Source organism: Juglans regia, chromosome 8, assembly GCF_001411555.2.
Source record: "Juglans regia cultivar Chandler chromosome 8, Walnut 2.0, whole genome shotgun sequence".
NCBI classification, from domain to species: domain Eukaryota; kingdom Viridiplantae; phylum Streptophyta; class Magnoliopsida; order Fagales; family Juglandaceae; genus Juglans; species Juglans regia.
Genome location: NC_049908.1, coordinates 20,540,975 through 20,565,045, shown reverse-complemented (window position 1 = coordinate 20,565,045; position 24,071 = coordinate 20,540,975). Strand labels below are relative to the sequence as shown.

Sequence of the window (24,071 nt, the reverse complement as noted above, 5' to 3'; positions counted from 1 at the left end):
CCATATACAAACCCGATCCATATTCATCATCCTTGCCTGAAGGCTGAAATCGGAAATCTCACACGGAGAGAGAGAGAGAGAGAGAGCGCCGCTCTTATCGAATTCAAACCTGACATTGCAATGCTCAGCCAAAGCTCTAGCGTCGACTCTCTTTTGGCTCCGGATCTCAGGTTCAGGGCCTGTTTGGCTCCGCGAACAAGCGCAAGCTCACTGAGCCTCTCCATGGACCACGGTACCAAAGAAAAGCTTCGAACTTCTCCTCTTCCTTCTTCTTTGGCGCTAACGAAGCAGTCTTCGAAGCACATAAATCCAGTCTTGGGTTGTCGGTCTTCTGCGCGCGACACTCGAGAGACCTCGCCCAGGTAAAGTAATTTCGTCTTTTTTTTTTTTTTTTTTCGGAAAAAGAATGAAGCAAACGATTTCTGCTCTCGAAATTGCTAGTAAAAGGTAACTGCGAGAAGCTTTTTCGAAAGCATTATGTTTTCTGAAACTTTTAAATTGTTTCGAAATGATTCTCTGCTTGATAATATTGGAATTTTGAATAAATTAGACACTGATTGGCTATCAGCTTGACCCAAAATCTCGGTACATTTTTTGGCTTTAGAAGACACATAGAAGAAAATAATAAATTGTACTTATATAGGAAATGCTAAGCAATTTTGGTTTTTAATTAGGCTAATGATTAACTATATATTTCATCTTGGATAAAAAAAAACTATATTTTTCATCTTAGAGGATTTAGTTTATTTTATTTATCTATGAAATGATAGCCGATTTTCTTATTATGATAACGTATTGACATTTTTTTTTTCTTCACCGCTTCTTTATAAGAGGTTGAAAGCGAGGCAATGGATGAGAAAGGAAATATGGATTTAGTTTCATTTCTCTTCTCACATATTGATTTTTGTTAGCATGGACTTATATGAAAGCACTAGTTGAAAATTGTGGGAGGTGAGATTATCTAGAATTTATATTCAATCAGTCCTTTACGCCTTTGAATAAAAACTTGATGCACCACCTTTTTATTAATGACTAAAATGAATGCACGCATGCTGAATCAAAAATCTTTACAGCATTGTCAAAATTGTAAATAAAATAAAAAATTGGGTGGCAGCTTAACCTTTTAGGGTTGCCCGGCCACCCTAGCCACTCCATGGATGGCCGGCCACCCCATTTGGGGTGAGACCAGCCGCCACAACAGAACCTTTAGTTGGGAATTTGTGATTGGAGGATGTAAAACTAGGTTTTACACATCTTGACCGTAGGTGAAGTCATTTCTCTAACACAAAATCTCTCCGCCCCCACAATACTAATTTATGCAGGAAAGATGATGGACCAACACATGGAGTATCTGAAATGATAGTTGGTGTCCTGGGCGGAGGCCAACTAGGTCGTATGCTATGTCAAGCAGCATCAAAAATGGCAATCAAAATAATGGTTTTGGATCCACTTGAGAACTGCCCAGCGAGTGCACTTGCTTATTATCATATGGTTGGAAGCTTTGATGACAGCTCCATGGTCCAGGAATTTGCAAAGAGGTTCGATTTTCGCAAATTTGTTGACATTTATGTTCATAGCTGTCACTTTTTCTTCTTCGTTCTTTTGTTATTATTTTCTAATAATATATCTATGTTTGTGGTAGATAGGTGTGGAGTATTGACTGTAGAAATTGAACATGTTGACGTTGCAACCCTAGAGATGCTTGAGCAACAAGGAGTGGATTGCCAACCAAAAGCCTCTACGATCCGAATAATTCAGGTATGGTTTTTTAATCTTGAAGATTTTGATTTACCGTGTCATCTTGCAAAATATGACCACAGATAAGAAGTCGTATGGAATAGGAAATACCTTTTGTTTTGCACCATTACAAAGGCAGATCCTTGTGGATTTTAGGTCCCACTGTGGATTTTCCATAGTCTTGGATTTTGTTTCTGGCATTACAACATGGTAACAAATTGCCAAGATATATTGGAATGGCAGTTTCTCTATAAATACATTTTAACATTTACTATCTATTTAATGCAAATTAACCAAGACATGATGCATTTTCAATAACATTCCTTTTTCCTTAGGGTTGAGGTATAGGGGGGAGGTGAAAAGAGTTCATTTCTTGGAAGTGTATAATTGTTAGGATTGATTTTTAACTTCTATTGTCATTGTAATGCAATTATACAACTGAACTGGCACTCTCATCTAGGGTTGGAAACAATATATTCATATGATGTGGTGCACATTGAATTTGTCTTGGATTTCATATATAATATTCTAGGTTCAGGATAGCTCTTTAATAGAATAGGTAATCAAGATCTAGTTGTTTTCAACTGCTGAATTAGGATAACTGATGGTTTTGAGTACCTTTGTTTGAAGAGACCCTCATCTTTGCATACTATCTGCTCTCCAGTGCTCACATCTTTATTTCTCTCTCTTATTCATTTTTTCATTATTGTGGTATTACATACATATTTCAGGTTCTTCCTTTATTATCATGTCATTAGTTTCAAAGTTTCAATTCCAGTTTTTTTTTTTTTTTTTGGGGGGGGGGTGTTTCTGGTTTCATTAAAAAAATACTTGGGCAAATGTAAATAGATCTGTGTGGTAGTTATCACGGTTTTGGAGCTAGGCTTGACTTTTTTTTTGTAATTGGACTAAGTTAGGAATTTGTTTCTGACCACATTTAAGTTTAGTTGGCAATGGGCTAGAATTTTGTTTATCCTTTTTGTTATTCTAAGTAAGTTTACATAGCTATTTACTCATTTCTATCGAAATAATTAGTTGATACATTTTTGATTCATACAGGACAAATATCTCCAAAAGGTTCATTTTTCTCAGCATGCCATTCCCCTTCCTGAGTTTATGCAGGTAGACTACTTATCAGTATGCAACTGAAGGAATTTGCTAATATCTTAACTTTATTTTTTAAATATCTTGGAAGGTATTTTAATTTGATTATTATGAAACATGACTAAAACAGATAGATGATCTTGAAGGTGCCAAGAGAGCAGGTGATCTATTTGGTTATCCTCTCATGATTAAGAGCAAAAGATTAGCTTATGATGGGCGTGGAAATGCTGTTGCTAACAGTGAGGAGGAGCTCCCCTCTGCTGTAACTGGTAACATGTTCAGCATTTAAAGATTGAGCTCAATATTTGTAGGGATTTCTTATAATTTGGTATTCAATTGGAATTATTAGCCTTGTAATGTCTGTATTTATCTTTTTGTTTCTTCCGTTAATTAAGCACATTATTGCCTTGTCTTGTTTGCTGTTCTACATGCACAAGGATTCAAAACATTGTGGCTGGAATAGAGTTCTTTATGTTAAGAGCTAACAAACCAAATGAGGTGAATAAAACTAGTTAACTGAAGGTTGCATTTATTGTAGCACTCCAGATCCACATTGGACATATGAATAATCTGCTTAGAGTGGGTAAGTTATAAGGGTAGTCATAGGTGTTAAGTCCCACATTGGCCACTTACTAGGTGATTCTGAATTATGGAAATGTGATTGTAATGACACTTCAAATTTACAAATCTTTTTGGGGTTTTAGTGTGAATGTGGCTAGTGCTTTTCCCAGATCGTTACATGTATGCATTCATGTCAATGTAATACCATGGCTGTTGGATGCTGATTTCTTTGGTCGGTACTGAAATCTTTGTTTGTAAGAGGAAAATGTACTTTTTCAACATTTCAAGATGCATAACAACACTTTCATCTAGCTTAACTTAGTTATCATTTGTTATTTTTTTTCATGATGCACTCCATATATGTTGCATGTTTGTTTAACTTCATGTCTATTTAGCTTTTTCTATTGGCTGTTTCTTTTGTATACATCCTGTAACTCTAGGACTGCACTCCATGTGTGCTTTTCTTTAATGCAATCTTATCCAAAAAGGGAAGTCTTCCTATTAATGGTTTGTCCCTCAACTAAAAGGTTTCCTTTTTTAATGCTCTGAATGAGGCGAAGGTGTCATGTGTACATAATGGTCTTTTTTTTTATCATGTTACTTGTACAAATATATTTTTTGATAAGTTAATAAATTATTAGAAAAACTTTAAACACATCCTTGAGTACATAGGAAGCATGCAAGAGGAACAAATAAATAGGAATAGGAAAAAAGACAAGAAAATTATGAAGACTCTGCCCATTAAAATCTAGAGAGGTTGCCCACAGAAATAGTCTTGAAGAAAAAAGTTCTAAGCTCTTCCATCACGCGCTTGCAATATGTGGTGTATTTGCAGGGAAGAATGATAAAAGAAACACCACACCAGACAAATAGGAACCATTTCCCATTCTGCTGCAATTTGTGGATTGCCATGTAACCCTCTCCAACTGGCATAGAGGTCCACTATCCTTTTGGCATAATCCAAGCTAACCCAACTCAACAGAGGAGGAAGTCATTCCATAAGGCACTGACAATCACACAATATTGTAAGAGGTTGTCTAATGATTTTCTGCTCTTCTTGCTCATATAGCATCTATCTATCCTAGCATCAGTCTGCCTATGTACCTCATGAGTGCACAACCCACCCCAAACACAACCAAATTTTGAATCTACTGCAGCTTTCCACAAGGCCTCTCTCTCATATTGGTAAGGCAAAGCCGCTTCCCTAGGAGAGCACAATTAAACAAAAACACACTTTAGATCGAAGTTTTGAATTCCGTTTTGGTAACCATTTCAATTGAGGCATTGGAATGGAATATTTTGGTACCGGTATATACCATTGTATCATTTTGGGAATATCTTTATATATGTGTATCTATACAAACTCTCAGATATATATAGAAATGTATGTAATTTAAACTTAAATTTCTTATAAATTATAGAAATTTAATGGAAACTTAAATAGTTGGTTGTTACTCTATTTATCGGTAATTCTATAAATTACTCAATTGTGTATGTTAACTTCAACATTTTGTTAGTTTTTCTAAATTTTTTAGACCGTTATATTTGCTGTTCAATAGCTATTTAAGGAAAAAAACTCTTTTCATCTCTAATCAGTCTCAAGATTATTTGTTAATAACAGCTTAGTTTAAAATACCGTTTTCTCTTCTTCTTTTAATTTTTGTTTGCAATATACTGTTCCAGTTTGTTCTCTAATGTTATGTCCCATTTAAGCAAAGGAAACCACCCATAAAAAAAATAAAAAAATAAAAAAGCAAAATTGCTACGCATGAAAGCTGGAAGCTTGTCCCACATTGAAAAAATAAGTAAAGATTTACTCAACATCAACTATAAAAGCACCTCTCCCTCTCTGTGTGGCATGTGAAACATAAAAGCATAATGCTTTAAAATTGCGATTTCGCCTTTCATGCCTAACTGGTTTCTGTTGTTGGAAAATTAATTAAAAATATTTTATTTCAGGCCGAAATGTAAATTTTCCCCGAAATATCCGTAACATGTGAAAAATTCCGAAATAGTCCGGTATTATGGACAAAACAGAATATAAGGGTTTAGTGTTCCGATCATTGATCTAGTACGGGAAGGTTCGGCCATTCCGGCCAAAATGGAATGGATTTTAAAACTTTGCTTTATATCACCATACCAGGTGAAATTTGAACTGTTCACCCAGCCTTCTCCATAAACAATCCTGCCGTAACATCTCTATACAATTGGTTACACTCGATCTTTTCAATTATAGCTTCCCAAATAGAATAGCCTTTAAAGAGACTCCCAAAAGGGAGTCCTAGATATTTCATAGGGAAAGAGGATACCTTGCATGCCAATAATGTGGCCAATCTACTCACATTAGAAACATTCCTCACAGGAACCATCTCTGACTTAGACAAATTCACTTCCAGCCCAAAAATAACTTCATTGCATAGACAAAGAGCCCTTACAAAGTGTTGTGGTCCAGGTTTGCCCCATAGAATATCAAGGTATCATTTGAAAACAAGATATGAGAAATGTTAAGCACCCTATGATTTATTACCCCCACCGAGAAGTCTAAGAGAAAGCCCCCATAAATAATAGCTAATAACATTATGCTAACACCTCTATGAAAATAACAATAAGCAATGGATATAGGGATTCACCTTGCCTCAAGCCTCAAGGATTTTCCTTTGACTAGGTGTTACACAAGGTGAAGAAAAAAAATCCAAAATTGTGTGGGGATTGAGTGTGAAGGTTTTGAATTTATGGAATTGCTCACTGCCATTGAAGCAAGACAAGCTTAGATTAAGAAGTCGGGTTCCAAAAAATAGAGGGAGCTAAAGAGATTGACCTGGTCTATTAACTATGAGGGTAGCTCAAGCAGAGGAAAAGCCAAAGCGACAATTTCTTTATGAAGCCTAAGATTGTATCTTGGAATGTCCGAAGGCCTAATGAGGCCAATAAGCATCTTCGTATAAAAAACCTACTTCGTAAGTGGAAGGCGGATATTGTTTGTTTGCAAGAAACTATGATGGGAATTATTTCATGAAGCATCGTTCGTAGCTTGTGGAACTGTCCATATGTTGACTGGGTTTATCTTGCATCTCTTGGGGCCTCAAGTAGAGTATTAGTTATGTGCGATCAAAGGGTAGTGGATAAAATTGAGGAGTACATTGGGGAGTATATAGCGGCATGCTACTTTAAGAATGTGGAAGATAGTTTTATGTGGGCTTTTGCGGGAATTTATTGGCCAAATTTAGACAGCAGAAGAAGTCTTTTATGGGAGGAGATTGCTGGGTTGCATAGTTGGTGGGACATGCCATGGTGCATAAGTGGTGATTTTAATGTTATAAGATTCTCAAGTGAAAGATAGGGAGAGAGTAGGCTCCGCCTGCAATGATGGAGTTCGGAGTTTATATTTGATTTGGGTTTGGTGGATATTCCTCTTATGGGTGGAGCATACACGTGGTCGAACAATCAAACGTGATCTAGATTGGACAGATTTTGTCTCCTTGGATTGGGAAACTCATTATCCGGAGTTATGTCAGAAAAGACTAACTAGACTCTGTTTGGATCATTTTCCTATCTTGTTGGATTGTGGAGGTATTCGCGGAGGACGTAGGTACTTCAAGTTTGAGAATATGTGGCTAAAACCGATGGTTTTGTGGAAAGGGTCAAGCAATACTGGTCCTCCTATACGATCCATGGGCTATGGCACTCCAAGTTTCATTTTTGTAGGTAAGCTGAAAGCTTTAGAAAAAGATTTAAAGATATGGAATGCACAATCTTTTGGAGATATAGGCAATTGGAAGAAGTCTCTATTGAAGGAGCTACATGAGGTAGAGAGGGCATAGGGGGGTTGGACACTATCTATGAAGGAACTCTCTCAGAAGACAGCCTGTTCCAGAAATTGAGAGGGTTACCTTATTGGAGGAGATTTCATGGTGTCAAAAATCTTGGGTACTATAGTTGAAAGGAGATCAAAGTACGAAGTTTTGCCATAGAGTGGCCAACTCACTTAGGAGGACTAATGCCATTGAAATGTTGAACATCGATGGAGTTGTTTCCACGGAGTTTCTAGTGATTAAGGAGCATGTCGCTAGTTTTTTGGAATAGTTGTTTACCAAGTAGGTGGTGTGGAGGCCAAAACTTGATGGGTTAGCTTTTGAGACCAAGACAAAGCACCTAGTCTAGACGGTTTCTATGGGTTTTCTCCAATCTTGTTGGGAAGTGGCGAGGATGATTTGATGAAGGTTTTCCAGGAATTTTTCTCATTTGATAAATTTGAGAAAAAGCCTCAATGCCACTTTTATTGCGCTTATTTCCAAGCAAGTTGGAGCTTTGAATATTAAGGATTTTCGGCTTTGTGAATGAAGTGTATAAGATTATGTCGAAGGTTCTAGCAAACCACCTGGGGGGAGGTCTTGGGGAGGATTGTTTCGAGACCCAAAACGCATTTGTAAGGGGAAGGTGCCCACCCTGATCCTGCCCACTGAACCTCAGCACCACCTCCCGTGGGCAAGTGCCTCCGTCCGGATGCCGGGGGACGGATTGGCCCCCACGACCGTTCGCCCACCCCTCCAAAAATCAACCGAAAAAAAAAAATCAAAATCCACCACCAAACTCAGAGAGAGAAAGAGCGATGGACGGTGGGGCCGTGAGGGTTTGGGTGAGAGGAAGAGAGACTAAGAGCAGGGCCGGCTCAATATGTTGTAGGGCCTAAGGTGGAAATTTTGAGCGAGGCTTTTTTAATTTTAAAAAAATAAAATAAAATAATTTTAATTTTAATTTTTACATTACCTTTTTATTTAAAAATAATTCCTATCCTTTTGCAAAGTAAATTACTTACTAGAATTTTATATCATCTTTTCAACTAATAACCGACTTCATCTTTGTTAGAAAATTATCTGTTTAGAGAGGATTTTATCAAATTTAATTTTACAAGACATGCTTTAGACTCTTAAAAGCAATTATAATCATTATTTTCAATAAAGTTCTATAAACAATCTATGCATTTGGGAAAAAGTTGGCCCTTGCCTCTTCAAAGGATAATACAAAAACTTTTTATGAACACTCGAAAATTAGATTTTGCTATTTATAATTTTCACTTTATATATTAAACTAATAATGACAAAAGAGAAATGTATTTTTATAAGGAGAGTACGGGAGATAATTATTACAATGGAAATACTTTTAAAACTAGTAATAACATAATATCTATTTGATACTTTTGATGTTTTCTCATTGAGTTAATTTATATATTTTAATTAGGTCTTTTTTTTTAAAATTAATTTTACTCAAAAAAATTTTTTTTTGGGCCTTCTTCCGGAGCTTAGGCAATTGCCTAAGTCGCCTAATGGAAGAACTGGCCTTGACTCAGAGGAAAGAGAGAGATGCCGCGGGGGGGAGGGTTAAGTTTTAGACAGAACCTAACCCTGAAACGACGTTGTTTTACTAAAGAAAATTGTTTTTTTAACATATGTGTGTGTGTGTGTATTTATATATAGCCTAAGCCCCCTAGTGGAAGAACTGGCCTTGACTCAGAGGAAAGAGAGAGATGCCGCGGGGGGGAGGGTTAAGTTTTAGACAAAACCTAACCCTGAAACGGTGTTGTTTTACTAAAGAAAATTGTTTTTTTAACATATGTGTGTGTGTGTGTGTATTTATATATATATATATATATATATATATGGGTTGGGCAGGGCAGACGAGGTAAACCCCAGGGGCCCAGCCCCCTGCTCCTAGCTAAGTGCGGGCATGCCTCCGCATGCCCTCTGTCTGTGGGTGGAGGCCATTGTCCCAACCAGGCGGATCCCTGACGGGTTGTGGGTGGCAGTGCCCTGCCACCCAACCCTAAGGTAAATATTGGATCCAATACTAACAGCGAATGAATGTTTAGATAGTAAATTAAAATCCGTTGATCTACACATCTTATGCAAGTTGTATATGGAGGAGGCTTATGATCACGTTATTTGGGACTTCCAATTATACTTGCTTGGGAGGTGTAGATTTGGGGAAAGATGGTGCTCTTAGAATCTCTACAGCGAGGTTCTCAGTTTTGGTGAATGGCAGTCCAGCAGTATAGGAGTATGTGTGGGGGGGGGGGAGCACTAGGGATGTACAAGGGGTTTATGGAGTAGGAGTTTGGAAGCACATTAGAAGAGGTTGGGGGTTTTTTGCTCAACACACTAGAATCGTGATTGGAGACGGATCTAGAATAAAATTCTGGCATGATTTATGGTTTGGAGATTACTTATAAAAAAAATGATTTATGGTGTGGAGATAGAGCACATAAGTACACATTCACTATAGTTTTCAGGATTACTTGTGGAAAGGAAGCATCAACGACGGACCTCATGGAGATATCTGGTGGCTCAATCCAATGGAATGTGAGCTTTATCAGGGTGGCCCATGATTGGGAAGGCTGCAGCTTTGCTGATTTTTTCAGACTCTTGTACGTCATGAGATTGAAATCTCAGGGAACTGATCAGATGTGGTGGATACGTGCTAGAAAAGGTACTTTTTCTGTTCATTCCTTTTATAAGACTCTCACAGATCTGCAGAACAACCACTTTCCATGGAGAAATATTTGGAGAAATAAGGTGCCACTCAAGGTGGTATTTTTTGCTTGGACAGCTTCTTTGGGCAAGAATTTGACTATGGATAACTTATGGAAATGCCGGGTGATTGTTGTGGAATGGTGTTGTATGTGCAGAAGAATGGGGAGACTATGGATCATCTTCTATTGCATTGTGAGGTCGCCAAGGCGTTATGGGATGATATCTTCAGAAGATTGGAGTTAGCCTTGGCTATGCCTGCTGCTATGATTGAGCTTCTGGCCAGCTGGAAGAATCTGGGTGGTATTCCACAAATCACAGCTGTGTGGAAGATGGTTCCTATGTATATATATATATATATATATATATATATATTCATTGGAGGAGATTAATTCTTCTTTGTTAAAACTTTATTCCTTTGGGCTAAAGCTGTAGATTTCAATGGTCTATATTTTCTTGATTTTCTTGTGTCTATTTCTTTCTTGTAACTAGGTGTTAACTCTTTTATACCCCTTGTATACTCGGACTAGGCCTATTCTTATTAATATAATATTTTACTTATAAAAATAAAAAGAAGCCAAGAGGAGTATCATTCATCAATAGAGAAAAGCCTGCATAGAAATAAAATGTGCTATCCAAGATCGTCATATTGTCCCCAAAACCACATTTCTCAAGCAAATAATACAGAAACTCCCAATTAACATGATCATATGCATTCTCAATATATAATTTGTAGAGTACCCCTGGCTTACCTGACCAAAGTGTATGATCCAAACATTCATTAGCAATAAGCACAGGGTCCATAATTTATTCATCTCTGAGAAATGCATTTTGAGGTTGTGAAATGATCTTCTTGATAGCCCTACTCACAATGTCTTCTTTAATACATCCCAGCAATTTATTGGACTGAGAAGAAAGGGGGCCCAGAATGAAGAGGATTGTAACATGAGAAAAGCAAGGAGGTCAACCTCTTTCAAATAATATTGTACAGTATTATGGGCCTCCAAGCAAGTTGCTCAGAAAATATATTCTCAGAGGAGACTGAGTCATAATGTAGATAGTGCTTTCTTGTGTAGGAGGCACTGAGGACATGGGCTATGAAATCAGAATTAATCTGGAAAAAAAGGACTTTTGCTATGCCTTCTTTTCTCTTTTGAATCTAAATGCTGATGTCTTACCATTTCTGGTAGATGACAGCAAAAAAGATTTATGTCATTCAAACTGGGCTTTTTTTATATATTTTTTGTGTAATTAATGTTGTAAGGTTTAGAAAGGAGTTCACTTAAAAAAAAATCAACATTATTGAGATTAGGAAATCTGATCAGGTGATGATGACTCTCTTATGTTAGGTTTAATTGGCTTTCTATATTTAGTACGTTTCCAAAAAGGTGTTCAGTTTATTAACTGGCTTTATACATCAGATACTTGTGGAAGAATGCAGAGGGAAGAGGCTTGCATTTGTCCACATCATTATTTATAATCTTTCTGGGCTGGTCAATTAAAGAGAGGTAAACCCCAAAGGGGTTGGCCCAAGTGGTGACGGCCTTGGTCTTGGGGTATCACTCCCTTCAAGGTCCAAGATTCAACACCTCATGAGTGCAAACAATCTTTTGGGGCGATACCCCCTGGTGAAAAGCTAGAGATTTAACCAATTCTGTGTAGGGAAACTTCTGAGGGTGCGGTGCATAGGACCGGGGTTAACTCTGCAGGGGTGGGTCCGAAGGGCCCTGCCTTGGAGAGGTTCCTTGACATAAAAAATAAAAATAAAAATAGAGAGGGCATAAATTTACATGGTTTGTAGAGATAAAACTCCTTACTTTATGCACACTTAAGTTGGGTATTTTGGGCTCCAAATGGAGACAAATGAACAAAATCAGTGTGACCTGGTTTTGAGGCCTTAAATGACTATTTCCAGCGTGCTGATTCTGGTATGTTGAAAGCCTTTCTTTATCTTAGATTGTTTCTATCAGATGGAAACATTGCTACCCTTAGATGGTTCCATCACATTTGAGTGATCGTTATTGTTCCTATTGTATTGGACATTATTGTCATGTAGAGCTATGTATGTACAACCTCTTAGTTTCATGAACCAATGTTTCTGTTTTGTAAATTTGTACTTGTGGATACTTATATTTCCTTTGAACTTCTTGTTTTTTGCAGCTCTTGGAGGATTTGATCGTGGTTTATATGTTGAGAAGTGGGCGCCCTTTGTAAAGGTTAATGAACATAGACAGTTTATTTTGCTTTTTCAATCTGCATTTTTATTTAATTTAATTTCTATGGATGCCGCAATGTGAAACACATGTTCCAAACTTTAGGCAAGACATATAAGATTAATTTGCAAAATAATTTTCTTCCAAAATAATAACTTGTAAGTATTCTTCGAAGTGCTTCACCTTTTTAAATTCTACAATTGTGCATGCCTGGTTCACTTGCATGATACTGGGGCATGAATAGATATAACCATCTATTTTGTAGGGAAGCAGCGAGCTTCCAATTTTTCTTTTGGTAGTGTAGAGTGTGTGATCCCACATGCATCAACTGCTTGCTAGCATACTTCAGGAGCAATGGAGATGCTTGTGAAATTGAAAACAAGTTCTGTAGCCACTTCTATTTAGAAAATTATAAATAAAATAAAATAAAAGACATAAGTTGCTAATCCTGAAATCTCTTTTTTAAACCTTCTAGGTAATTAATTGATATTGTGGCCTCAAAAGCTATTTCTTCTAAAGAATGTAATGAAGTACTACTGTCCATTTACCACAGAGCTTTTTAATTAATTTCTTTAGCCTTTTCTCCTATCTATTTTGAATTCTAAGCATTCATACTTCATTGCTTTATTTATATTTTGATTGGCACCTAGTGTCTGAGAACATCGTCCCGACGAATCCCGGGTGTGCACAGGCCCTCGACAAGTAGTTTCCCGAAAGTGCACTTCGGGTAATTCAAGGTGAAAATCCTCCAGTAGAAGGAGCATACCCCCAAGCCCAAGGCCTTTACCAATTGAGCCAACCCCTAGGGGTTACTTGCATTTATACAATATTAAGGTTGTTACAGAAGTCTGATTATTTGCATTCCATTTTGCTAATCATATTTATCTTGCTGCAGCTTTTGTCATTACTATTTTATGATCATTTCTTTACTTTGAAGTTGCTTTTATGTGAAGATCATAGATTTGGAATCCAATGTTTAGACTATTCATTTTATGCTTTCACATGATCGGTGTGGTATTTCTTTGGCATTTCTTTTTTGGTATTTTCACAGAAAAGTACTTTTTTAAATATTAATTCTTCACTTTGCTTTAAAAAGTCTGAAAGATAGCATCTTATGGATTTTCTCTTACTGTTTTTTGGGAATGACTATAGGAGTTGGCTGTCATTGTGGCAAGAGGAAGAGATGATTCCATCTTGTGCTATCCTGTTGTTGAGACCATTCACAGGTAAGATTTGTATTCAATGTTTACGTTGCCATATATCTGTGTTAAAAGTATGTGAGGAGCTTTCACCTGGTGGCAATACATGTTAACTTTGCACTGTTCATATTCAGTGGGGATCTTTGATATCTTGCAGGGAAAATATTTGTCACATAGTCAAGGCACCTGCTAATGTGACATGGGACATCAGAAACCGTGCTACGGATGTCGCCTACAAAGCCGTGAGTTCGTTAGAAGGTGCTGGTGTTTTTGCAGTTGAACTGTTTTTGACTGGGGATGGTCAGGTTGTGTATTGGTTGACGTATTATAGTATTTATTGAACTGCATTTTGCTTCCTTTTTCTCTAGAAAAAAATGTTTATTTTATCCCTTATTTCTGCAATTTGCTACTTTTGACAAATTATACATGTTCTGAACTCCTGACAGATTCTGTTAAATGAAGTGGCTCCTAGACCACACAATAGTGGTCATCACACAATTGAGTCTTGCTACACCTCACAATATGAACAACATTTGCGGGCTGTTGCCGGTCTTCCACTTGGTGATCCATCAATGAAGTCTCCTGCTGCCATCATGTACAATATACTAGGCGAAGATGAGGTAAAGTTCTTTTTTCTATTATAATCCCATTTTCTTCCCCTATTTACTTTGGATTTGCATTAGAAAGAAAAAGGGAGGGAGGGGGGGAGGGGGGGCTTATGTACCTGTGATGATGGTATGAAGTCATTTATTTATGTGGAGAAAATTTGGAAAATAAAGTCCGTTTTTCAAAAAGTGGATCATGGGGTTGACAACATATTCTGTAGCTTACTTGTAGTCTGACAATTTTATGTTTGAATTTTCTTGAAGTTGCACCAAGTTTATACGATAAAGTCTACGCTTGTACTGTTCTGAATGAGGAAAATAAAAGGATGCTTAAATCTTCAAGATGCAAACTACACATTTGCCGTCTATTTTATCTTGGAAACCTCGTTTTGGTTGATAAATTATGTGTTTTTGTGTGTATCTGGCCATGGATATTGAACAAAATGCTTGAAAGTTATCACTAAGAATAATGTTTGGGGGTTTGCTTGTGTCAATGTAAATGTATCTCGTAAAATGGAGTTTAGTGCATTGAAAATCTTTAGCAACAAAAACAATTTTACCTGTTCAATGGAAAACTAGCAAAATGAGAAGAAAATATTGTATGTCTTTCAAAGTGGAATTTTTTTTAATGCTTTTTCAAAGCATAAAGCATTTTCCGCCATTTAAAGCTTCTCTCTCAAGGCCATCTCTGGCATGTTAGTCCAGCCCATTCTGAATCAAACAATGGTAACTGTGTCATTTTTTCACTGAATGTTTTTTCAATACGAATGCTTTATATTGAAATAAACACAGCTTCAGAAGACATGCAAATGGTAGGATGTTGATTATTGGGCCAATTTTTTAAAATTTCAGGGTGAGTCTGGGTTTGTTTTAGCTCACCAACTAATCAAAAGGGCATTGAGTATTCCAAGGGCTACTGTTCATTGGTATGATAAGCCAGGTTGGATTCTGCTCTCTCTCTCTCTCTCTCTCTCTCTCTCTCCACTTGAAAACTCACTTGCAGATAATGACTTGGCAGAAATGCGAAAGCAGCGAAAGATGGGCCATGTCACCATTGTTGGCTCTTCGTTGGGTGAAGTGGAAGAACAATTAAAAGCAATGCTGAAGGAAGAATGCTCCAGTTATCCTTCCGCAGGTTAGTTGCTCTAGACTGTCCTCATATTTACCTACTGAATGGCATGCTGCTGGTGGATTTAAAAGTAAGTTTGTCTAGAAGGGTCAGTAGTTTTTGTTCATGATGTCTGATGCAATTTTTTTTTTTTGTAAATGTACCTATAAAAAAAATTAAATTTGTTATCCAAATAAAAATTGAAATGTCATCAAAAGTCTGCATTTAGTTGATCAGTTTGATTAAATACGTTGAATAGGTGAAAATATGTGTGCACAATTTTGTGGAATCCAGGTAGTGATTATGATCAATTCAATAGAAAAGAAGGATAGTGTGTAAATTAGGTAATTTCCGCAATAATTATCTAATGCCACTATATATTTTCAGGCAATAGGCTCTGTGGTAATACATATTGCATCAGAAGTCTTTCCTGAGGTGGAAAAGTTATAGGCGGGAGGGAGATTACCATAAAATTTTCTTAGGGAGTCATGGATTGTTATAGTTGCAAGTATTTTACTTTCCTTTAAAGTTTATATCCCGAATATGTTGTTCTGATTTAGATGTGACACGGTCACATGCAAATTGGGTTAATGTTGCTTCCATTCTGAGTGCAGTAACACCACATGTTGGGATCATTATGGGCTCTGATTCAGATCTTCCTGTTATGAAGGATGCTGCAAGGATTTTGAATATGTTTGATGTGCCTTATGAGGTAAACTTCTGGTGAATTCCATTGACTTTTATGAACTTCTTGAGCCATTGATTGCGTTTCTTTTATATTCAAATTGTACCTGACAATTCTTATTATTTGCAGGTGAAAATAGTTTCAGCTCACCGGACCCCTGAAGTGATGTTTTCTTATGCCTCGTCTGCTTGGGAGCGAGGCATTCAGGTTATAATTGCTGGTGCTGGTGGTGCAGCCCACTTGCCAGGCAAGTTATATCTGAGCTATGCTCCATCTTTAGTGTTGTAATGCATCACAGGTCTCACCGACATTAATCAAGCCCTGGCATGACTTGAAGGTATGGTAGCTGCACTCACTCCCTTGCCTGTTATTGGTGTCCCCGTGCGTGCTTCTGCATTGGATGGACTTGATTCGCTTCTATCCATTGTCCAGGTAATACCATATTTTTGGTTAGTATGCTAGTATATGATTTTCTAACTTAATAATCACATTTATGGTATGTGAAGTTTTGTAAAGATTCCATATCCTATAAATACAATCTTTGTTGTTTTTCTTAGGTGCCGTTTGTATAATGATGAAAGTTGAAAATTGAATAAAATATTGTTAGAGTATTATTTTTTATTATTATTATTATTTTAGGTTTTGAAAAAGTTGAATTGTTTATTATATTTTGTGAGAATTTTGAATGATGAAATAAGATGAGATGAAATACTTCTATCCAAATGGGGCCTAAATCTTTTAGCTGTCTTTTTTATTAATTTATTTGTCCATTTTATACGAGGAAATGATTTATTTTTCTGTAAGCTGCCTTAATAAGATTGCTTTGGTTACTATTTATCACAGGAGTGGCAATTTGTGTTTGTGGGTCATGTTCGTGTCATTTCAAGTCAACATGCGACCATATAGGCCAACCTGAATATAACCCGTTAAGCTAAACGGGTCAAACCTTCAAACCCTAACACAACCTATTTAAATAATAGGTGACACAACACGACTCGTTTTGACCCATTCAATAATTAATTAGAAATGAGTCAGTACAAGATGACTCATTTGAATTCGTTTTATGTAAATGGGTTGAACTGACCTGCATAACCCATTTGACCTAATTAACATAATTTCACATATCTCTAAAACAAACAAGAAGACTACCTATTAACAAAAATATTAATATTTTTCAGATTTTAACCTATAATAAAACTAATATTATAAGCCCAACAACAAATATGAGCATAGGTTCAAATCACAATCCTAAAAATAAAAACATAAGCATATTGGGGAGTGGGGGCGGCATAAGAGAATGAGAGATGAGTGATAAGTTAGGGTTTTTTAGTTTTTAGGGTTAAGAGGATATAATTGTAATTTTGAAATAAAATTTAAATGGGTTATTGTGGATTGATTTCAGGTTGACCCGTTTATTAATCATGTCTTAACGGGTCAATCCATTTTGACCTGAACTCATTTATATCAAACTCAAACCCACTAATTTCGTGTTGTGTTTGTGTTGGGTTCATGGGTCCTGTCACATATTGTCACTCTTAATTAATCATACTCCTCAGAGAAAATATATCTCGTCTGTAATCTACAAGTTCAAATTAGGTTTCCATTCCCCATTGCATGTATTTACATTTTGTTTTGTTTTTAGATCTGATTTCCAAAAATTCCTTCTAAAAACTTTTTTTTTTCTCTTTTGATGATAACGCAGATGCCGAGAGGTGTCCCAGTTGCAACAGTCGCAATAAACAATGCCACCAATGCAGGTTTGCTTGCTGTAAGGATGTTGGGGATTAAAGATGTTGATCTACTGGCAAGGTTGAGCTCTCTCTCTCTCTCTCTCTCTCTCTCTCTCTCTCTCTCTCTCTCTGTGTGTGGTTAGAAATAATTTATAGTTTGTGTCAAGTATGAAACTAAGAAAGAACAAAAAATATTTATCTGACATGTCCTGCATTTGCTGATCTGGGATTAATATTGTTTGCAGAATGAGTCAGTATCAAGAAGATACAAAGAATGATGTCTTGAAAAAAGCAGAGAAGCTGGAAAAGGATGGTTGGGAATCATATTTGAATCCCTGAGTACGAAGCAGCTCTTGCAATGGTTTCATGAGTTCAACATTAATTATGGAACTTCGAGTTGGACCTAATATTAGGAAGGAACAGAAGGAAATGTCCAGATAACAAGTATCAAGTGAATCATGATTTTGTAAGATTAATAAAGACATGCTAAGAGGAAAAAGAAAAAGAAAATAAAAAAGTGTGAAGGGGAAGTATCAATTTTGCTTCAGACTGGAGAGTCAAGAAATGAAATTACTTATTAAAAAAAAATAGGACAAAAAAAATAGAAAATCCAGATGTGGTAGGAGATTGAGGGAAGGAAGAAGCCTTCTGCCCATTGTTGTATTCTATAAGATTCACTGTACTGGTTTAGTTTATTGATTTGAAGAACTTCCTCATGCATTAGTTGCATGTCCTTTTTGGGTTTTTTTTTCACTATCTAGATGGCAAGCGATAGCTTATTACAATTTGAATTAGGGCTGATACCTGCATGGTGCGGGATGGGGGTACGCTTCCCCGCACCATGAGGGGGTGGGCCCCCCCCCCCGGCCTAGGCCAACACTTTGGGTTTAAAATTTTTTTTTTTTTTTTTGGTCTAAAAATATTTATAATTATAAATTAAACTTTATAAAAAGAAAAAGAATGTAAATTCGTTAGAGTTAGATTTTGGATTGTCTTAACCTCTTCGGCCAACCTTTATATAGGAGGTTCCGTTGTCCTGCTCCGAATGGGCACCCCCAGTTTGAATCCTATACCCATTGCAAATTTTTCAGGAGTTGCCACTAATCCGAACAGTTCAGGCTTCATGTTGTTTCCTCGTGCCCTGCCCTGCAATGTACAACCCGATTGTCAAAGGCATGGTATGCTAAGAAGCATATAAGACATGGGTTATGATGCTAATGGGGTGTAAACGAGTCGCGTTCGAGCGAATAGTGGGTGGTCAAGTTTTTTTCAATTAATATTTACTCGAATGCGAGTCAAGTTCAAACTTATCACTGAATTGCATTTTAAGTTAACGAATAACTTATTTAATCCTCGAGCGAGTTTGAATTTGATACGAATCGTTCAACTTTTTAGTAATTATAAATTTTATATATAATTCATAATGATTTCAAATAACATGTGTATTAGAAACGTAATTTCCTTTTATCTCTTTTAAATACTTAGAATATTTTTATCATATATAGAGATAATACTATAAAAAAATAATAAATACAAAATTATTTGAGTTCATACAAGCTTATATGAGTCGATTTTGTGTAAAAAAAATTTTAAAAAAAATCAGAAAACTATAAAAAGTCTTGCAAAAACTCTCTTTCCAAACATATTTCTAATGGGTCTCATCATTTTTCAAATTTCAATAAAAACATCTCAAAAATAAGTTTAATTAGTTTCACCGCTTTCACAAAATTTCATAAAACCTAATTTTAAAATTCTTAATAAAAGTTTGAAAATTTTAAGAAAACACATCGAAACAACTCTTGCCTTTTATGAGCACATATGGATTTATAGGTTAAATATAGCATAAATTAGAGGAACTTTAACATAATGGGTTTTGTTAACAGACTTTGGTTTAATAACAAATTAGTAGGACTGAATTCAAACCAAGTTGAGTCGAATAAAAGTATTCAAGCTTGATTAATATATTTAATAGTTTGAACTAAAATAAAATTCGACTAGTCTTGTTTATTTTTAAACTTAAAAAATAACAAAAAAATATTAATATAGAAGACATGCTATATATAAAGCTTCTTTTTTTTTTTTTTTTTTTTTTAAGTCCAACCATTCAATAAATTTGTATATGTGATATTTAACCTTAGGTCATGATAATATCAATTATAAATTATACATGTATAACATAAATGTATAATCCACGTGGCAATTGGCAAATACAACATATTTTATATTATATTGTACAAAATTAACTATATTTATACAATATTCTACACATACTTGCATAAAATTACTAGATGCATTTTACAACTTGGAATAAATATGAACTTAAAGTCAAAACTCTCTCTCTCTCTCTCTCTCTCTCTCTCTCTATATATATATATATATATATACACACACACACATACATATATTATTCCAAGTTGATTGCATTTCCGGTAAGTAAAACAAGAAAGTTCAGACTTTGAAAACCTATCACTAATAATAAGGGAATAGGTAAAGCTAAGAGATAAGACAGAGAAGAGATAAACCAAAAAAAATTGCCTTAGACTCCTAAAAGAAAAAGTTTTCACAAGTCAAAGTGGATTTATAATCACTCCAAGGAAGAAAATAGATCTCTATAAAAGAAGTAGATCTCTACAAAGGAGGTGGACTCTCCACAAGCTCTCTATGTACAAACTCCACCACACATAGTGACTCCACCAAATCTCTTTCAAGAGAGGCATCATCTTCAACCTCTTAAAATCCTAGATTTCTCCATTGTGGTCTTACCACAGTTGCCTCCAGTTGGTGGTGATCAGCATAGAGATTGGGTGCAGTCAGTGTGTGTAGCGGAGTGGTGGTATAAACGTCTATACATACATTTATTAAGATAACACATTTCCAAGCACTCTACAGAGTTCCTCTGCCACGATTGTTATCTTACATGCCTGGTACGGCCCAGGTGGTTGAGGTAGAGCAACAACTCTTAACTAGGACCAAATCTTATGACTACTCAGGAAAAATCTTCAACAAGCACATACTCACATGAAAAGGTTTGTAGATCTAAAGAGGAAAGAAAGAGTTTTTTCTTAAGGTGATTGGGTTTACCTATGGTTACAACCGTATAGACAAACCTCTGTCGCGCAGCGTCCTTCTCTCAAGTTGGCTATGAGGTTCTTAAGGCCCTTCCAAATTCTATAGCGCATGGGAGAGGTTTCTTATTGTCTGCGACTTCTAGCATCTTCATAGCTCAACCCTGTCTTTCACGTGTCGCAGTTGAAGCTGAAGTTGGATTCCTCCATTGTGGTTTTACCACAGTTGACTCATAAGGGTTATTGAAGCCAGAGCCGGTTGAGATACTTCAGAAAAGGATGAGGAAGCGGAACAATAGAGCCTTAACGGAGTTATTGGTTCATTGGGAAGGACAATCTGCAGACGATGCCATGACTATCGGTTGTAGACGGCAACTTTCCCACACCTTGTGGACAAGGTATTCTAAAGGGGGGGATGCATTGTCATATGTCGAATTAGGTGCCTGAAGGGAGTTAGGGCAATGCATATTGGTAGAATGGGCTTAAGAATAAGAGTTGTGGGTTTAATTGTAATGGTGTTCTGTGTATGGGAACCGAACCCATCTGTAGTTACAACCCATTAGTATTATTGAAGTAATATCGACGAGTGTATAAAAGCAGTACAAAGTCTTATGAATAATACATAAGAAGAATTACAATCAAACTCAAATTCTCTCTCTAGATTCTATCTCCATTTTCTAACTTTTCTTTTTTTCTTTCTTCTTGAAGTACATTCTTGACATTCTTGGATAAGGCCTATGACAAGCAATATGTGATTCTATGAGAGATTGTAAAGTCACTAATCATAGTGGATTTTGTCCTCAAACAATCTGTGGACGTAGGTTTTTATGCCAAATCACGTAAATCTCTATGTATCTCTTCATTTATTTTTATTTGGTTATCTATTATTATGTTATGAATGAACGTAAGGAGCACTGTATCGACGCCCGAATCACCAACAATGACTGGGTATCATTCTTTCCTCCCTTACAGTCTATTGTGCAATTTTTGGCATTAACAATTGGCACTATCTGTGGGATCAATTATTATCCATACCGAAAATGGGAAAAGAATAATTCCATGGCTCACGAGTTCTTCTACAAAAAATATCAGATAAGTTCCTCTACCTTGCAGTTATTATTTTATTTCAAAAATATTGTTAGAACAAATCATATATAGATATATATTTACATATGGAGGGACCTAGGAAAAAGGGGGCGTGCACTGTGAACGTGCACCAAGCACTGGGTACGTCTACGAAATCTCCATGTACAAGCATATAATGTACACGGTCCCGTGCACCAGCTTGCGAAACACACAGCACGGCCCCCTACAGGGTATGCTGTGCATGATGGGCTTGTTGCCCACCACCTCTGTGAGTGGTGCGGCACAAACCCAGCCACTAGGCCGAGCTCTAGAATAGAGTCGACGGGGGTCTCCCCGCCAGGAACCCAAGAGCATGCGGGAAACCACCCATCAACTGTCCAGGGACTTTCAAGATTGCCGGTGGCCACGACTGATCCCGCCAGTGTTTTCTAACACCGGAAAGGTGCGTCCCTCCCTGTGGCATGACCGTATCAGATGAACGGAGGCATGGATCAATACACGCTGCAGGCAGTGCCACCCGCCAACAACTAGCTAGCTAGTGAGCCAGTCAGCAACGGCCACACGGCTAGCTGACGACCTCTATCACTAGCACAGTGGCCCTCTTCCCCATAGCTTCGCCTGCCACGTCACCCCACAAACTGTCGTCGACTGCACCATGTACGTGTGCCAGCAAGACCGTCGCCAACCACCACCTGAGATGCCGGCTTCTTTTGTCGTTGGCATGGTGGTTCCCGACCACAACGGTGTTCCTCACCACCAATGCTCGCTTCAGTAGTGCACCATATGAGCACGTTGCCGAGGACCCTAAGAGAACCAGCTTGACCACACCCAGCTCGTCGGATTCTTCTGTTGCCGACATGGTGGTCCTCGACCACAATACTCGCCACTAAAGTTCCTTGCCACTAGTACTCACCCACAGAGACAACCCCGAGCAGTTCACACAGATAGCAAAGTTGCATGGCAGGCAAGGACTTACAGCAACATCCCTTGGCAAGCACCTATCCACTAAGCAACTAGGTCAACGTCTCCACCTAGAAGCACACGACTTGAACCCCCCCCCCCCCCAACCCAACTCAACTCCACCATGAGCAATGCATTTATGTAGAATGTCTATAAATCAAATAATTCGATGTAGAGACAATGGCTAGAAACGTAGAGACAATGGCTAGAAACGTGAAGACAAAAGAGTTGATTAACAGTGCACCTAGATCGCATATCAACCAGAAGTCCCGATTCCCAAAAAAAACCTCAAACAGTCTCAGTCAACAAGGGATTAGGAGTAACAGCCAAATGGCTTTGGTTTGTCTTTCTCAAACTTGCTATTTTATTTATACTAACAAATTTGATTTTTGGAATATTTTCAAACAAAGCTCCTTGAGGTTCCACGAGAAACCTAATGGTTGTAGGCCTCGAGAATATACTTCCCTGGGAATCACCTGCGTGGGATGAAACACTGGTTGTGAAGGCCCTCTCAAGCATCACTCGCCATCTTAATTTGTTGTCATCAAAACAGACCATTCGGTACCGCAGGCATCTCGTGTCCTCATCGTTGCCAACGGGCATCACCCATGTGTCACTAGCTTTCACCACACTCAAGCGAAATGGCTCAGGTTTTCAAATCTCAACTTGTGATTTGGATTATTTAATCTAACCTGTTTGGTATTTATGTTGGTACGATAGAGCTCTAGCCGAGGCATCCTCCTATTACACCCAGATCACCAGAGTTATGCGGTCGAAGTATCCTCTGGCTACACCCACATTGCCGGAGTTACACGGTCGAGGCATCCTCCCGCTATACTCACATCGCTAGAGTTACTCGGTCGAGGCATCCTTACACTCTCATTGCCACGAGTTACACGGTCGAGGCATCCTCCTATTACACTCTCCTCACTAGAGTTACGCGGTCGAGACATCCTCCCGCTACACTCACATAGCCAGAGTTGCGCGGTCGAATCATCCTTCAACTACACTCTCCTCACCAGAGTTATGCAGTCGAGGCATCATCCGGCTACACTTATAGTCAAGTGACTCCACTTGCACCATCAACGTGGTTGAGACATTCTCCTGCCGCCAGCTGGTTACCTTTGGGAATGAGTCGACAGACTCAACAACCGCGTAAGATGGATTTAGGGTGTCGACAGGCACCCTAACCACTTAAGTGCAAGTTATTATAAACAAACTCTTACATCTACATCAAAACAGAAAAGCACCAACAGAAAATCGCAACACGGGGCAAAATCCATTGATGCCACCGAAAATCAAAAACAATCATCGAGCACGGAAATATGCGCACTTTACTAACAATGAACAGTCACATACAATCATCAATACACTCAATTATCACACAAACATTCTTACAAAAAAACTTCACAAAGGCCCATCCTAGAAGGCCCTTACAGTTCTCAGAATTGCTTTTTTTGCTGTTTTTTACAGGTTACCTCCATCACGATTGAC

General features: G+C 37.5%; 1 protein-coding gene across 3 annotated transcripts; it reads left to right on the top strand.

The window, feature by feature from the left end:
• Nucleotides 1-18,182, top strand: LOC108992651 (phosphoribosylaminoimidazole carboxylase, chloroplastic). Of its 3 annotated transcripts, XM_018967252.2 has the most exons (16): nt 1-362; nt 1,323-1,538; nt 1,647-1,758; nt 2,797-2,859; nt 2,972-3,110; nt 12,087-12,142; nt 13,292-13,365; nt 13,496-13,643; nt 13,785-13,958; nt 14,796-14,883; nt 14,962-15,078; nt 15,666-15,763; nt 15,866-15,983; nt 16,074-16,168; nt 17,439-17,545; nt 17,712-18,182. In XM_018967252.2, the coding sequence occupies exons 1-16, from the start codon at nt 121-123 to the stop codon at nt 17,803-17,805; spliced, it is 1,941 nt and encodes a 646-aa protein (XP_018822797.1). In that variant the 5' UTR covers nt 1-120; the 3' UTR covers nt 17,806-18,182. The 3 variants fall into 3 exon arrangements, with proteins under 3 accessions (XP_018822797.1, XP_018822798.1, XP_035549502.1); XM_018967253.2 differs by lacking the exon at nt 1-362 and having other exon boundaries at nt 1,407-1,538; nt 1,643-1,758; XM_035693609.1 differs by lacking the exons at nt 1-362; nt 1,323-1,538; nt 1,647-1,758; nt 2,797-2,859; nt 2,972-3,110 and adding an exon at nt 9,864-9,885.
• The last annotated feature ends 5,889 nt before the right edge of the window (nt 18,183-24,071 follow it).